At 38.6% G+C, this 17,878-nt stretch overlaps 1 protein-coding gene across 1 annotated transcript; it reads left to right on the top strand.

Moving 5' to 3' along the window:
- Window positions 1-3,968: 3,968 nt before the first annotated feature.
- Window positions 3,969-12,628, top strand: LOC105695873 (monocarboxylate transporter 3). Its single transcript, XM_023432236.1, has 9 exons — window positions 3,969-4,042; window positions 5,207-5,395; window positions 6,975-7,221; window positions 7,450-7,648; window positions 7,771-7,944; window positions 8,190-8,412; window positions 8,845-9,084; window positions 9,603-9,728; window positions 10,668-12,628. The coding sequence occupies exons 1-9, from the start codon at window positions 4,015-4,017 to the stop codon at window positions 10,823-10,825; spliced, it is 1,584 nt and encodes a 527-aa protein (XP_023288004.1). The 5' UTR covers window positions 3,969-4,014; the 3' UTR covers window positions 10,826-12,628.
- Window positions 12,629-17,878: the final 5,250 nt, after the last annotated feature.

The following is a 17,878-nucleotide window of genomic DNA, read 5'->3' as shown; positions in this document are numbered from 1 at the left end:
TTTATATTATTGTCACTTTTTTTTCTTTAAATTCGTAAAAAAAAAGTGCATTTTAGTCTCATTGCAGACAGACACAAAACGTAACATTATAGTTTAGAAAATCGTAAAGCCTATAGGTATACAACCCGTAAGCATCCTGGTAGAAATACTTGATTCTTCCGTGTGTGACACGTGTCACGTGCGAGTAAGGAAATTTGCATAGTAGTGCGGGAGTGCTCCACTCGCGTAATTTATTATTCCAAATGGTGTTTACCGTGAGCTCGCTTTACGCCCGCCAGCTTGTTTACACTCTGGTATGATTTGCCAAGTCAACCTTCTAGATTCTTACATATTTTATTTAATATCGATGAATTTCACCGAGAGAATAAAATTTATTTGAAGTCGAATAATGATGCCGATGCTTTCTGAGTACATATCGTGTCCATTAAAGTTATGCCGGCATAATTTTAATTGTAATTACAGAGTTGGACTGGATGAAAAAACATTCAAATTGAATACAGACTATACGTACTGAAAGAAATATTGTTACATAATTAATGCTACGTTCCGTTAAATAAAATGTATTTTTTACTTTTTTACTTCAGTTTTAAATCAGGAGACGACGCATGGAATTAAATCATTACATTTCGATACAACCTTATGATACTTTTTAAAACAATTTATTCAGCATTTAAATGTTTTTAAAGATTTTGGAATTCTAAAGAAATTTTACACGGTAGGAAAATAAAGGACATTTAAATTGTGAATTTTTAATCTTTTCCAGGGATTTTGCATGTTGTATTTGCATGAAAGCTCACTTATCGAATGAGGTCAAATTGACGGCACACCGTGAAATTGATAAAAAGACTGCAATCAATGTTGAAGCAATGAAAGTGTTGGCAAAAAACGTAAAAAGATTTGTATACAAGAAGCTGATAGGATATTTATCATCTGCCGGTTTTTCCGCAACATTCCTTAACAATATTTATACTTTTCGAGAGAACACAAGAAAATGTATGAACTTCCGCAACGAGTGCAATCAACTTTGCTCTATTAAATTTCGGCGACATTGACGTCAAGGAAAAGAATTAAATAAAAGAATACTATGTCAATCGAAATGCCTTCAGCTGACAAAACATTCGTCACGTCGTGCAATCGTGCGAGATAACAAATATTTGATGAATGGTTAACTGGGGGGAATTGAGAGTAAAAAATACCCTCCAGATAAGTTGGTCATACAGTGCTCAAAACGTCAGCTCCGTTCCAAAAATAAACACAATTAGCACAGAACTATTAAAAGAAAATTCACTAGTAACTATTTATCCTGCAAGTTTGTCGATGAAATTAGTTTCTTCCAACACTTCAAGATTATTACAATAAGGTAACTTCGGGTAATAAGGCCCACCATAACTTGAAAGACCTCTAAAAACTAAAATATAAAGTATTTTGGGAAGGGGAAATGAGGAAAGGGTACATGAACAATGTTTATTTCAGGTACAAACTATAAAAAGAAAATATAATTCTGAACAATTACGTAATTTAAGAAATTGCAGGACAGTGCTTCTGAGCTTTCTGCTCGGGCATTCTTTGTAAAGCCATTTCTTGCCCAGAGTACGTTGCCGCATATCGGCAAACCTATTTTCTTGATAAAGGCTGCGGTCCCAGTTCTCGGTCTTCTTCGAAGCGTCAAGCTTCGATTTTTTAAGGTATTTCGCTCAAATTTTGTCGCGACGTTGTATTTACTGCAACTAGTCATAGTTTCATATCCTTTTTAAAAAAGATCTTTGGTTGTGCTATGCTGGGCCTTATTCCCCGTTCGGTGCAATTTACATTTCCAAGTTATCATTTTTAAAACAACAAACCTTTTCAACAAAACTCATCCCACAGAATGTAGAGAAAAGTATAAAGTGTACTATATACCTGCTAGACAGAGCAGGACTTCACGAAACTTTGTGATCAACAGCTTGAATGCTGCAACCAAATTTTATAAAATTAACTTGGAATTATTTCTTATCAATCTCAGTCTACCATGAACTCCTCCACAGCCCCGACAATACCCCCAATGGACTCTTCATTGTCCTTCTAACTGGCAGAGGGAGCCAGAAACATTGCACCTTTGCTATATGGTGAAAAATAAGCATGGACCTTGCTATGGGCCTATGCACATGGGCCTTACTACCCAAAGTTACCTTAATCCCTGTGTAACATAAACATACAGAAACATTTGAGTAAAAGAAACCATTTACTATTAGAAATAACGACATTTGCTTAATGAAAATTCATCAAGAAGATCTTTTAAATTCCTTTTTACCATTGAGAAGAAAGCAAGATGAAACTTAACGACACCTACAAACTGGCAGGGAGAGCCACAAACGTTGCACTTTTGCTATATGGTGAAAAATAAGCATGGACCTTGCTACCCACATGGGCCTTACTACCCAAAGTTACCTTAATCCCTGTACAACATAAACATACAGGAACGTTTGAGTAAAAGAAACCATTTACTATTAGAAATAACGCCATTCGCTTAATGAAAATTCATCAAGAAGATCTTTCAAATTCCTTTTTACCATTGAGAACAAAGCAAGATGAAACTTAACGACACCTACAAACTGGATCTNAGGACCTAGCTCGAACAATTTAGAATACCGTAGAAATGGAATATTACAGAGTCAGATGGGAAAATATGGAAAATACTTTCACTAACGCTTGCAAGAGAATGCTAGCTTGTCTCAGGGCTAACGCGTGTTTTTCAGAGCAAAGATTTAGTTGCAGCTAAACGTCACAGGTGGCGACGTTGGTCCTAAACAGTCGTCAGAATAATGAATTCACGGGATTTCGACAGTTTTACGTCGATCACCCTATCATTATTTTACCGAAATGACATATGATACGCTTCAGTTCGTATAATTCTCCACATGGACTGTAAAAGACTTCAACATAAATATAAATGTCGCCAGGTTATGTTCCCACTTGAGTATTCAAAATGACGTTACCACCAAAAAGGGTAAAGATAAATTTTAATTTATCGACTTGGATTAAATTTCTCAGCGCCTTTCATATCATCTTAAACAGACTACAGAGAACGTGAAAATGTCGTTTCGAGATGTCGTATAATGAATGATTTGCTATGCTTACATTAAGATGAAAGGTAATGAATGAATGCCATGAAGTGCATTTACCTCGAGATTAATCTTAATTATTACAGTGTCGCAACTGATATACATTATCTTATATTGATCGAGATTACAGTCGTGGGTGAGATTCGACAACGAGTGAATAAGTGATCCTTCGAGTAAGCGTTTTGAACGTCTTGCATAAGTTTGTTTACGACACCCTTGCAATCTCATTCATGCAGTGCGTATTCTAAATGGATACCACTTTGACAATAAGTCGGTGACAATAACCCCTGGATTTTCGCTTCGTTGGATAAAATCGTTCAATTCCCTCCGAATAACGTCACGCAGTATGTACTCTGTACGGAAGATTGCATTATGGAATGCAAACGTAATTCTTATTACGCTGCAAAGATATTTCGTTCACGGACGACTTTAAGATATATTACAACGTAATTTCATAAAATCAATTTTGTTGCCCCCTTAAATTATTTATATTTATCTCAATCCTAGTACGGGAGACCTAGAACAATGTTGAAATCTACGAACATATTCTACCAGGTCCTTTTCGATATATTTCCAAATTGACAGTCATAAACGATAGATAATAAAGCATTTCTTTCTTCTTACAAATCTTACAAATTGTTATTCGTTTACCTTATATTACTAATAATAAAGTACGATTAAGTGTTACATTACCTCGAGTATCCGCACACCGATAAGAGGAGGATGCAATTACTGAAATTCAGAGAAATGGATTCATTAGTTCTTATCAATCCGCCCTCTTATACAAATCACTGGGATGGAAAATAGTCTGGAAAACAAAGCAAAGCTCCTTGCCGGGTACTGATGTAACAGTTGCGACTAACTCGATGATAAGTGCACTTTATATTCTTTCCATTCACTGTGCCGTGCATTAATGTATTCCAATGATTACAAACGCAACGGTATGTCCAATTACTCAGTCCACGGTGGTGTTCGTACATGCAATCTACTTGTTACAAATGTCAGACCATTTATTGGAAGTGCCGCTAGACATGTTGTTTCGACTTCTACCAAGAACGTCGCCATTTTTACTCGGAGACGTTTTTCTTGGGGCATCCTTCATAAATTTACATAAGGTAACTTTGGATAATAAAGCCCACCATAACTTGAAAGGCCTGTAGAAACCAAAACATAAAGTATTTTGAGAAGAGGGTACATGAACAATATTTGTTTCAGCTACGAACTATAAAAAGAAAATATCATTCTAAATAAATACGTAATTAAAAAAAATTGCAGGATGGTGCTCCTGGGTTTTGTTACCGAACCGTATAGGTAATAAGGCCCACGGACATCGATGGGAGAATGCACATTAATTTGCACTGTTAGGGCAAGTTATGTCATCAAGATCCTCGAATGTTGTCTTCGAGCATTCTTCGTAAAGATATTTCTTGCACAAGGTACGTTGCCGCATATCGGCAACCCTATTTTCTTGATAAAGGCTACGGTATCAGTTCTCGGTCTTCTTTCAAATACCAGGCTTCGTTTTTTTAAGGTATTTCGCTCAAATTTTGTTGCGACGTTGTATTTCCAGCAACTAGTCATAGTTTCATGTCTTTTTTGAAAAAGATCTTTGGTTGCGCTATGCTGTCCTATGCCGGGCTTTGTTTCCGTTCGGCGCAATTTACATTTCCAAGTTATCATTTTTAAAACAACAACCTTTTCAACAAAACTCGTGCAACAGGATGTAGAGAAAAGTGTAAGGTAGTACATACCTGCTAGGCAGAACAGGACTGTATAAAACTTTGTGATAACAGCTTGAACGCTGCAAACAAATTTGGTCAAACTCACTCGGAAATATTTCTTATCAATCTCGGTTTACCATGGATCCGTCCACAGCCTCGACAATACTCGCAATGGACTCTTCTTTGTCCTACTAATTGGCAGAGGGAGCCACAAACATTGCACTTTTGCTATATGGTGAAATATATACATGGACCTTGCTCCCCATATAGGCCTTGTTTCCCAAAGTTACTTTACACGAAGTTATCATGCATTATTCCAATAAAGGGTACCTTCAATCATTTCTTTCTTATTATTATTGTTTTTCTTTTCAATGAAATCTTCAGGAGGCATCGCTGGCGGACTGATTTACGTCCCCGCTGTGATAACGACGGGATTTTATTTCGAAAGATGGAGAGCTTTGGCAACCGGCATTGCAGTCTGCGGTTCCGGGATCGGAGCCTTCTTACTTGCGCCTATCTCCGATTTGTTAATCAAGCAGTTCGGATGGAGAGGAGCATTGCTGATCCAGGGTGGTAAGGTCCTTTAATCTCCTTCTGTTCTTCGTGGGGGAAAAAATAAAACTCCTGGTTTTATCAAAAGATATGGTATACAGAGTTGTATCCGCAAAGAAAATAACGGGGGGCATTAATTCAGGAAATGGATTTTAATGCTCGAAATCACGCGGAAATTATCTGGACATGGTTGGAAATACCCAAAATATTACCGCAATCTTAACGTGATATGAAAGAGTCAGCGTATATATATCTGAGAGGTTTAATCGTTGGAAAAAGTATTCTCCGAATTGGGTGCACCTATTCGTTTCAAATTTTACCCCGTGAATATGGAGGCTTTCAAGTAGATCCTGAAACTCATGAAATTTCATTCATCAGACAAAAATTATTTATTTATCACGGACTAGAACCACCATGGCGCGGTTCGTGTACGTTTTCGCTGTTTTACGCTTCTTGGAGGCTTAAAATCGAAAATGAAGAGTTTTAGGATCCAGCTCGTACAATTTAGAATACCATAGAAATAGAATATTACAGAGTCAGATGGGAAAATATGGAAAATACTTTCACCAACGGTTGCAAGAGAATGCTGGCTTGTCTCAGGGCTGACACGTGTTTTTAGAGCAAAAATTTAGTTGCAGCTACACGTCACAGATGGCGACGTTGCCCCTTAACAGTCGTTAGAATAATGAATTCACGGGATTTCGACAGTTTTACGTCGATCTTTTTATCATTACTTTACCGAAATGACATATGTAACGCTTCAGTTCGTAAGAATATTACGAAGCCTATTAATGTGATATGAAAGAGAGTCTATATATACCTGAGAAGTCAAATCGTTGGGGAAAGTATTTTCCGAATTGGGTATACCCATTCGCTTAAAATTTTACCACGTCAACATGGAGGCCCTGAAGTAGGTCCTGAAACTCACGAAATTTCATTTTTCATCAAAACTTTATTTATCATGGACTAAAACCAACATGGCGTGGTTCGTGCACGTTTTCGATATTTTACGCTTGGAGACTTACAATTGAAAATGAAGAGTTTCGGGACCTAACTTGAATAATTTAGAATACCGTAGAAATGGAATATTACAGAGTCAGATGGGGAAATATGGAATGCTGGCTTATCCCGTGGATAATACGTATTTTTCGAGCAAAAATTTAGTTGCAGCTAAACGTCACAGATGGCGACGTTGCCCCTTAACAGTCGTTAAAATAATGAATTCACGGGATTTCGACAGTTATACATCGATCTTTTCGTCATTACTTTACCGAAATGACATATGGACCGCTTCAGTTCGTATAATTCTCAACGTAGACAGTAAAAGTCATCAACATAAATATAAATGTCGGTAACGTGACGCGCCAGCTTATGTTACTACTTAAGTATTCGGAATGGCATTATCATCAAAAGGGGAATAGAAGAATTTTAATTTATCGACGTCGATTAATTTTCTCAGCGCCTTTCATCACATCTTAAGGCCGATTGTTACTTGTCATCGAATCGCATTGTTCTTTATCGTATGAAATCAAAGGCAATCGCTTCTCAAGGAAGAAAATCGTTTCATGATCTAGAACGTAACATTAAGTTCTGTTTCCAGGAATGCTTCTGAATTGTGCGATTTTTGGAGCGATGTTTCGTCCTTTGAAACCGACTCGAATTAAAGTAAAGGCGCAGCAACCGGAAGATGTCGGTAACGAAACCAAAACACCTTTGATGGGAAAAGGTGTTTCTACGACTTCGCTGCACGTGGGTCAACCGATTAGACATCGGTTTTTTGGGACCAACAACAATATGGAGTACCCTACAGCGGCTCAAGTGATTGGCAGTAGTCCAGATATAATGAAGTAATTACCTTTCATTACATATAAAATCCTCCTACACAATACATGACGTCTAAAAAGAAAAACATATAAAATCGAAGAAACAATTTTCAAGGCTTTTTGATGTTTCAAAATTTCCTTAACGCCTTCTCCTAATAATAATATGTTTCCTAATTATCATTATGGATTTGGATGGTTATATGGTATTCTTACAACTAGTGACGTTTATCTTTTATATTTTAATCATTTTAGTAGCCGTTCGTTGCACTCGTTACATAAGATGAACATGGTGCCAAAGTTAGAGAGAAAACTGAGCACCTCGGAGAAGAGATTATCTGTTCCGATTTATCCCGAGTTGGACGTCAACGACGACCAAGAACTAAAAATTGTGGAAGAGGAGAACAATCTGCTGAGTGGAGATCTGGCTAGGCTCAACGGAAGGATACCAACGGTGTGTAGTTTTGGTTAACACTGACATTTCTAAAGCCAAACGAGTGTCCTTGATTCTTTCAAGTGGGATATCTTTCAAGCAGGTTTTGTAACGAGTCTCACTTCTTTTTTTTTTTTTTTCAGATCCGAAGGCACACGATTAGCGAACGTCATCTGCGGGCCAATTCAGACGGAAGCCAAAAGTCCTTGAGGACGAGCAGAAGAGGGACGTTAACCAAAGATACACAGAGGCCATTTTACAGAGATGATATCTTTTACGGAGGTTCTTTGCACAGGTTGCCGCATTATAAATCCCAGGTATCTGCCTGACAACAATTGCACATAACTTTAATCGATTCTCGTCCTTTCTTATCTATGGTAAATTGAATGTGTAAAAATGCCTTAAATCGATAAGTGGGAAGCCTAAGATAACACAGAAAATAATATAAATTGATACAATTTTAATGTAACTTGACGAAGTTGCCAATATATTTTTTGATCACCGGTTAAAATCATTGAAATGTTCCCACGAAGGCGATTACAAAGTCAATCTCTTTTTCTAGTTGTCCTCGGTTGGTTATCACATGTCCGTAACCAGGTTACCAACCGCAAGAGATGTCGCGGAAGAGGAAAGCGGAAGTTGTTACCTGTGTCCAGAAAGTGTACGACGAATCTTAACAACTATGTTGGATTTGAGCCTGCTTAAAAGCCCTTCTTTCTTGATCTTAGCAGTCAGTGGAGGCCTTACTATGATGGGATTCTATACGCCCTTCATGTATCTGCCAGGTACAGTTTAGAATACACAATTCAATTTACATAATTTCAGTAGACTTTAACGAGTACTTTCGTCAATTAAATCTTCTTCTCATTTATAAGTACAAAGATCCAAATTATTTGGGAATAATGAAAACGTAGAACTTCATATAAATACAGGACGAAAAGTCTCACTCTTTATTTCCTGCGATTAAAGTAGATTGAACGATCTCGATTTGGTATTTAACGAATAAATGTAAATTATAACAAGCTCTCAGAGTTCCTCTTCTCTTTACAAATTTCAGGACGTTGAATTTTTGGCATCTATGCTCTGCGTTTACATGCATGCGTCCGGTCGAAATTTATCTTATCTCGGAGCGAACTAGCATTCAGCATTTTACTCCCAGACCATTTGCTTCGATAATATCTGTGTGCAATCTATCGAATAAATCTCTCTGCCAACAGATCGGGCCATCATGTCCGGAATCCAAGCATCGACCTCGATGTTCTTGGTCTCCGTGATCGGTATTGGTAACACCGTGGGACGTGTTGTATGCGGAGTGGCCAGCAGCATACCGGGGGTGGATGCTCTCGTAGTTAACAACATCTTTATCAGTATCGGGGGAATAGCGACCATATTATCAGGAATCTCCTTATCGGAAGAATATCAATTCTTTTATGCAGCCAGTTTCGGGTTGAGTATATGTGAGAACCATTTTTATTTCGCGATAATTTGCATTTGTGGATGCTCTCGTAGTTAACAACATCTTTATCAGTATCGGGGGAATAGCGACCATATTATCAGTAATTTCCCAATCGGAAGAATATCAGTTCTTTTATGCAGTCGGTTTCAGTTGAGTATATATAAGAACCGTTTCTATTTTGCGTTAATTTGATATGTACTTGTTTCGTGAACTACATATTGATCATAGTAGACGAAAAGTTTCCTGAAAAGAAATCAGCAATAGTACTCCCGCAAAAGCTATTGTAGATGATGAGAATAGTATTATATTGTTAGAAATGGTACATATTTATTAGACGATCGCGATATAGTGCGATGACAAAAGCATGTAAATAGCTCTTTGATTACAATGTCTGCAATATCTGTCATACAAATATACTTTATAAAATGAATAGGATGAAACAGTTTATAAAATTCCACTTTCGTACTTAATCATATATTTCATGTTCGTATGAATAATTGTATAACTTTTATTTTATAGCGGTCTTCGCTTCTTTGAGGTCGATTCTCGTGGTCGATCTCATGGGACTGGAGAAACTTACAAATGCCTTCGGACTGCTTCTTCTTTTCCAAGGGGTTGCCGCCACTGTTGGTGCACCTCTAGCAGGTAATTACATCGTTAACATTTACCTTTATATCGAATTCAACACTCTGAACAGTCTAAGCGATATTGGTTATAGAGATTAGCGCTTATCAATAATCGATTTTAATCATTGAACTCACTTCTTATCCTTTTATTCAAATATTTTAAGACGATATGAAAGGCGCTGAGAAATTTAATCGAGGTTGATAAATTAAAATTCATTCGTACACTTTTTGGTGGTAACGGTAAAACAATTTTCAATACTCAAGTGGGAACATAAGCTGGCGCGTCACGTTACTGACATTTATATTTATCTCGAAGTCATTTACAGTGTACGTTCAGAATGATACGAACTGAAGCATTCCATATGTCATTTCGGTAAAGTAAAGATGAGGAGATGGATGTATAACTTTCGAAATTCCGTGACTCATTATTCTAACGACTGTTTAGGACCAACGTCGCCATCTGTGACGTTTAGCTGCAACTAAAATTTTGCTCTAAAGACACATGTTAGCCCCGAGACAAACCAGCATTCTCCTGCAATCGTTGGTGAAAGTATTTTCCATATTTTCCCATCTGACTCTGTAATATCCCATTTCTACAGTATTCCAAATGGTTCGAACTAGGTCCTGAAACTCTTAATTTTCAATTCTAAGCCTCCAAGAAGTATAAAACATCGAAGACATACACGGACCACGCCATGTCGGTCCTAGTCCATGACAAATAAATAAATTTTGGATGAAAAATAACATTTCATGAGTTTCAGGATCTACTTGAAAGCCTCAATATTCACGGAGTAAAATTTCAAACGAATAGGTGCACCCAATTTGTGGAATACTTTCCTCAACGATTTGACTTCTCAGATATAAATAGGCTTACTATCACCTTAATATTGGAGAGAAAATGCAATATATTTTGGGCAATCTTTCCTTGGGAATGATTTGGCATTTATTTCTCTTTCAGGAGCTTTCATGGATGCTACAGGGAGCTATGATGCTTCATTCTACCTCTCAGGATCCTTGATCCTGATGTCGGCGGTGATATGCTATCCTCTGAAGAGGGTCAACCAATGGGAGAGGCGCCGAGAACAGGAGAGGCTCGCAAACCTTTCTAAGTCGTGATAGACGGCGACCAACAGAGATTTCTAAGGAAAGACTGCCTTGTTTTCTTGTAAATACTCTTCAGTCGCGTGTACATAAAACTAAAAACTCGAACGGGAGTATCGGAATCTGCCATTTCCGAGGAATCGGCGTTTGCGCGTCGAGGATCTATCGCTTCCAACGATCCAAAGGATCGCTCGTTGTTGTTTCTCAGCGAACATTTTCGTTAGAAACATTACCAGAAATGTTCGCAAGAGCAAAGAAAGTTTGCATTTAGGAAAGTGAATGCATTTAACGCGCGAGATTTTAGTAGACGGGACAATGTGCTTCCTTTGTGTGATGTGCGTGAAGAAAACGTTTTAGTAATGAATTAAGCACCGTAATCATAGGTGCTCGGAGGCTCATGTAACCATTTATTCAAATAATTGCTGCACTCACGAGTCAGGCACTAAATAACAAAAGTCAAAGAATATTTGTTACGCCTTGAAAACAGATATCCACAGGCAGAATCGAATTTACCTTGTGCATAATTCTTTATCGTGTGAAAATATTTGATAATGAGAAAATCGCATCGGTCTATGAAAAACGGCGCAGCAAACTACAGTTCTTGTGATTAATTAATAATTCTCAAGTTATAGTTTTCTATTCAATATCAATACCAGTATTTGTTGCATTCTCTTTTCCAACGATTCGTGGACGTATATTCCATATTGCTTCATATCATCCATATAAAAAGCACCTTATAAATCAAATAATACGAGGTGATCAGGTGAATCCCATGGGGCTGCATCAACCGGGGCATAAAATCTTCTATAATAAAAAAACAAATAACAGTCCTATGTGTGTTATATATTCAGCTGGTATAAAAGTAATTTAAATTAGAAACCAAAGAAATGGAATATATTTAAAAATACGAACTTTCACAACAAGTCCACCGTGAAGCGCGGAAATAAAGGCGCGAGAAATGACATCGATAGCAAGAAACTCGGTATTTTGTTTTGCACATTAGATATTGCTGCCATTTTGTAGAAGTCTAAAGAGCCCGTATGTAAATGCACGGCAACGATGAGACATTTATTTCCTAATTTAACCTCCGAGCATCTATTGAAATCATTAAAGGCCGGCGTCTTTAATCAACGTGTTTAATCATAGCCAAGGTCGCAGCATAAAGTACCTCAAGACGACATAACAACTGATCGATTCCGAGAACGACGTCACCATAATTAACTAGCGTGCAATTAATGCCTCTTATATGTGCTCTACTTGCAAATGTTACCGCATCCTTCTGCATAAATGCCGGAATGCTTCTACGGTACGTCGTGCAGGTTTAATTACACTCTCTGTGTGCGAGTCAGTGCAATCAGGCGAATCGTAATTCACGGAATCGACTCGGATATACTTAGATGAGGACAAGTAGACGTCTTTTATGCACGAGATTCGTCGAATCGATTGAACGCGACAACTCCCTATGGTTCCTAATACGAGGCCAGATAAAGAACCCAATACACTCTCGTAGATACTATTAAGTGGGACATAATGCAAGAACATTGTATATTTTTGTATGAGATTAGCGAGAATCACGAGGGTGCCTTTAATGACGAATTAAGAGGACTTGTAAATACGAATTTATCAGTGCTGTTCATTTCGTTTGGTCTATTTAATTATCAAAGTTTAAGACAAATTCTTGCATCTCTTTCGAATGATGACGTGAAATTAATGTCACTGATAAACTCGAATGATAAATATCAAAACCCCTTAAGGTGATATGAAAGTGTCATGTATACATACCAAATAGTAAAAATATTTATATAACTTTTTGTCCAGATTGGGTGCACCGAATTATCTGAAACTTTAACCCGTGATTATGGAGGCTCTAAGGAAGAACCCGACGCTCGTGAAATTTCATTTTTCGAAAAAGCAAAATGTCACTTTGGTTCTAGTCTGGGCTAAATAAAAAAAAAAAAAAAGTCGTTTGAAAAATGAAATTTCACGAGCATCGCGTTCTTCCTTAGGGTCTTCGTAATCGCTTGCTGAAGTTTCAAATGATTCGGTGCAACCAGTTTGGAGTGGATTTATAAATATTTTGTCTTTGTGGTGTGTGGATATATATGTGACACTTTCATATCACCTTAAGATCGTCATTACCGATCTCGATTGACTAGCGACTTCGCGACAATACGGAAACTGCCATAAAAGCATTGCGTGGATTTCAAATTGTGTTCGTCTTGTAATTTCAGACACCTATTAATTTTTTCTTAATCTTTCCCGACCCCCGGCTTTGTTTATCATTAAATATACTCGGCAGGACGTGGAGCAAGTAATCGATATCAATCACCGCCTACTGCTTAACTGCGGTGAGGCGTTGTGATAGCAATCTGCTTGCTATGGTTCACAGCCAGGATAACACATCGAGTGGCAGAACGTCACCTCTACATAGTCAGTGGGAGTAAATTAATTAGACAATAAATCTACCCGATTAGAGAGCCTCTCTGAGCGCTGTTATCGATGGTATCGATATTCTTATGGACAAGATATATGGAGCTTAGGCGAAATTTGACATAAGTATTGACGCTTAAGGTGAAGTGAAACCCCCTTCAAATCAGTCGATTTGAATACAACACTTTTTTTTAAGGGTATTAGACCAAATTGTCCGAAACTTTGACACATCACTCCTGATCATCTAAGAATTGACCTGACACATTTAAAATTTGGATTTTTGGAAACAATTTTTTAACTCACCCCAGACCAGAACCAACATGGCCTCGAACTCTCATATTTCGATCAATATACAATTATCGAAGGCTCCGATATGAGAAACGAAATGGTCAGGACAATTTTACAACAATTTAAAACACTCTGGTAATCGATAAACTCGCATTTGAACGGGATACAGGCAAAAAAAATTGTTGTATGCGGTTCTATGCCAAAACGATGGGAATACGAGGTCTCGGAGTGAAAATTTAATTGACCTCGAAATCACAGATGGCGTAGGGGGTCCCTCTGCAGTCAATTAGGGCCTCGGAAACCATAAATACAGGGGATTTCTGGAATTTTACTTGGATTTCTTGATATTTATTGTACGAAAACGACAGGTGGAGTATGCATCCATTTTGTACAATGTCGAATATAATTCGACATAGCTGTGAATATAAAAACGAACGTCGGTAACGTAGGCATTTAGAAAAATATTCTTTATCGACGTCGATCAAGTTCCTCGACGTGTTTCACTTCACCTTAACCAGGGTAAAATACCCCACTGAGACATTTCAAGATAAGAAAGTGATCGATGATTAGGAGACGTACGTGATTTTGTCGAAAACATATTTATACGTTACGCATTACGTATGTAAAGTGTCACCTCTCTTTAGCAAGTAGGAGTAAATTTATTGGATGACAAATCTCCACGCGCTCTCTTATCGGACTCGTCGATATTCTTGAAGATGAAATCTCGCGGATAAGGTGTATCGGGTATATCAGTCAAATTTGACATGAAGTTTGCCGTTTTACGTCAGCGAGATACCCCACGGGGACTTCCCGAGATAAGACCCTAGTAGCATAATATATTTCTGTTATATTTTCTATATATTTAAGAATATCGTACAATTTGTAAATATTCAGCAGACATTTGAAATATTTGCAAAATATTTACTTAAGAATATTATTTTCATAATATTTTGTACAATATTAGCTCCATGTGATTCATAATATCTTTCTTACAGATATACAAAACGTTTCGTTTCATTTTAATATAAGTATTTTTTTTTTTAATATTACCTGCCGAATACATTATAAGCGTTTTAAAAATATTTAAAATCAAACTCGCACGTTTTGCTCCCATTATGAAATAGCGGAACGAAAATATTGCAAAAATTTCTCGTGTCTTTTCATACCAAATGAAGTGTCCGATAATAATCGTAAAGTAAATAACGTATTTCTATTATATTTTACAAATTAAAAACATAATTTCGATAAATGTTTTTAAATAATTAAAACTAAATATGTCATTGAGATTTTCAACAAATATTTTAGATATCTTGGAATTAAATCTACGAGACGTCTTAAAAAATCTGTCGCTTGAGATATTTAGCAAAAATTATAAAAAATATTTAGAAATTATTCTGTGCTACTAGGGGAAGTGATCGATAATTAGGAACCGTCTCATGAGTTTCTCGGAGACATATGTGCAAATGCACAATGAGTTCGCGTATCCTGCTTAGAATATTCCTCTTATCGCGTTTCTTGCGATATGTACGCTTCCTTGATTTCTTTCAACAAAGAGCTCATGTTTCGTGACATGTGTAAAATTACCTCAGGAAGCGAGACACAGTAATTGAGCAATCGGACTTGATTGATGATCAAATTTGGTCGTGGGCTAAATCTGCGAACGATTCAAACGAAGGAAAACATATCACACCCCCCTGTCAATGCCTACAATGTAGATACAGTTGTCACGTGTGTACTCGATTGATCGGCCGCCCCGAAGTGCGATTATTAGTTATGAGGGTCATACAGTCTGTGTCCACAATTCGCAGTTGAGAATCCGCGCATTCAATACCCGCTAACTGTCGCTTTAATTAGGAGGCTTGTTAATCGCGAGTTGCTTGACATGTACATCGACAAATAATCCTAAATCTGACGTTAACGTCGACTCTCCATAAACCGATACGATCGCAAAATTAGGCTCATTAACTCTTTCGTTACCTTGGACGAGATATCTCGCGACCCAATACTGGCCGATCAACGCTTTTGACGAGATATCTCGCGACCCGGTAGTGGCCGATTAACGCTTTTGACGAGATATCTCGCGATCCGGTAGTAGCTGTATTTATTTCTTCCTTTCAGCTATACGAATAGAATTAGTTATAAAATGTATTCATCTAGAATGTCAAAATATTGGTGCTAGAAAGCTAGATTATCGTTAAAAGCGTTAATCCGCTGCTACCGGATCGCGAGATATCTCGTCAAAAGCGTTGATCGGCCAGTATCGGATCGCGAGATATCTCGTCAAAAGCGTTGATCGGCCAGTATCGGATCGCGAGATATCTCGTCAAAAGCGTTGATCGGCCAGTATTGCGTCGCGAGATATCTCGTCCAAGGTAACGAAAGGGTTAAATTGACCGAAAACACCTCCTTCCTTGCCGAGAAATCATCGTTAGCGTAGCAACTAATAATTAGAAAATCATTGCCAACGTTCCGGTAGATTATTCTATCCCTCGATGGCCAAAATCTGGTCGATAAATTAAAATTCATCCGTACCGTTTTTGGTGGAAACGTCATTTTGAATACTCAAGTGGGAACATAAGCTGGCGCTTCACGTTACCGACATTTATATTTATGTCGAAGTCTTTTACTGTCTACGCTGAGAATTATCCTAATTGAAGCATTCCATATGTCATTTCGGTAAAGCAGTGATGAAGAGATCGATGTATAACTGTCGAAATCCAGTGAATCATTATTCTAACAACTGTTTAGGACCAACGTCGCCATCTGTGACGTGTAGCTGCAACTAAATTTTTGCTCTAAAAACACGTATCAGCCCCGAGACAAGCTAGCATTCTCCTACAATCGGTGGTGAAAGTATTTTCCATATCTTCCCATATAACTCTGTAATATTCCATTTCTACGGTATTCTAAATTGTTCGAGCTAGGTCCTGAAACTCTTCATTTTCAATTCTAAGCCTCCAAGAAGTATAAGACATCGAAAACGTGCAGGGACCACGTCATGTCGGTTCTAGTCCGTGACAAGTAAATAAATTTTGGATGAAATATAAAATTTCATGAGTTTTAGGACCTACTGTAGAGCCTCCACATTCACGTGGTAAAATTAGAAACGAATCGGTAGACCCAATTCGGAGAATACTTTCACCAACGATTGGATTTTTTGGATACACATGTGCCCATAATTATGAAAGTGGTCTAAGTCAAAATTAAAAAAAAAAAAAGAGTTTATCAGTTATTTCACGCCACATTATTTTAAACTAAATTAATTCAATGTAATTTCGAAACAAAAAATATATGACTTAGACCACTTTCATAATTATGGGCACATATGTATAGGCTGACTCTTTCATATCACGTTAAGTAATCATTCCTGCGTACCCGCTTTACCCTCGGCACCGACAAAACCGGCATACCCTCAATATAAAGAGGGTAAGTTTTCGTCGGAAGGCTCCGCAAAGAAAAGACGTTGGGTTTACTTTCGGCGGGTTTCGACTGCGGATACATTGCGACATGGAGCGGGGCTGGGGTTAGGCCCGGTCGGCGTAGGGGGTTCCGCGGGCGCAAGGGCGCAGGGCACAGGGCGCAGGGGCTGGGGAGGGATGAAGAGGGACGGAATGCGGCGAAACGAGGGGGAGAAAGAGGGAGAGTCTCCTCTGCATCCGCAGCATCCTCGCTCCTACCTACCGAGCCTCGCGGCCGCGGCCGTCCCGTCCAGTCGACCGCCACGCCGGGAACTGGACAGTAGGCCGGGACGCTAGACGCCGGTCCGTGCCCCGACGCCGCGGCGTTCCACGGGGGTTTACGATCACTCGTTAGGGAGGTTTTGTAACCTCAGCCTGTGGAGATTCAATTCAGCCGTAAACGTAGAAATACGTACATAACACCGGTCTTCGGGTCTAGTCCGGTTCAGTTGGACGCCACACAGACCCTGGACGTTAAGATTGAACCCTGGACCCTGGTCGGTGTACCGACGCCGTGGCGCCCGAGATTTTTGCAATTACTCGTTGGAAAGATTTATTGTTTAAATCAACTACGGAGTTTCGCGGCCGTGACCACCGCGTCCATCCGACTATCCACCGGGAACTGGGCAGTACGCCGGGACGCTAGACCCCGGTCCGTGCACCGACGCCGCGGCGTTCCACAGGGTTTACCATCACTCATTAGGGAGGTTTTCTAACCTCAGCCTGTGGAGATTCAATTCAGCTGTAGACCTAGAAATACGTATACAACATCGCTCGTCGAGTCCTGACCGTTCCAGTTGGACGTTACACCGAGAGCTGGACGTTAAGATCGAACCCTGGACGCTGGTCGGTGTACCGACGAGACTTTGCAATTACTCGTTGAAAAGATTTA

This window comes from Orussus abietinus, unplaced genomic scaffold (assembly GCF_000612105.2).
Source record: "Orussus abietinus isolate OABI.00-Male unplaced genomic scaffold, Oabi_2.0 scaffold215, whole genome shotgun sequence".
Classification (NCBI taxonomy): Eukaryota; Metazoa; Arthropoda; class Insecta; order Hymenoptera; family Orussidae; genus Orussus; species Orussus abietinus.
This window is presented reverse-complemented; position numbering and strand designations above follow the sequence as displayed.

Excerpts from the sequence above, each read along its gene's own strand:
- LOC105695873 (XM_023432236.1), top strand. The coding sequence starts at position 4,015 with ATGTATTCCAATGATTACAAACGCAACG. Across the intron at positions 9,085-9,602 it reads CAGTTTCGGGTTGAGTATAT|CGGTCTTCGCTTCTTTGAGG; the intron begins GTGAGAACCATT and ends TTTATTTTATAG. Across the intron at positions 9,729-10,667 it reads TGTTGGTGCACCTCTAGCAG|GAGCTTTCATGGATGCTACA; the intron begins GTAATTACATCG and ends TTTCTCTTTCAG.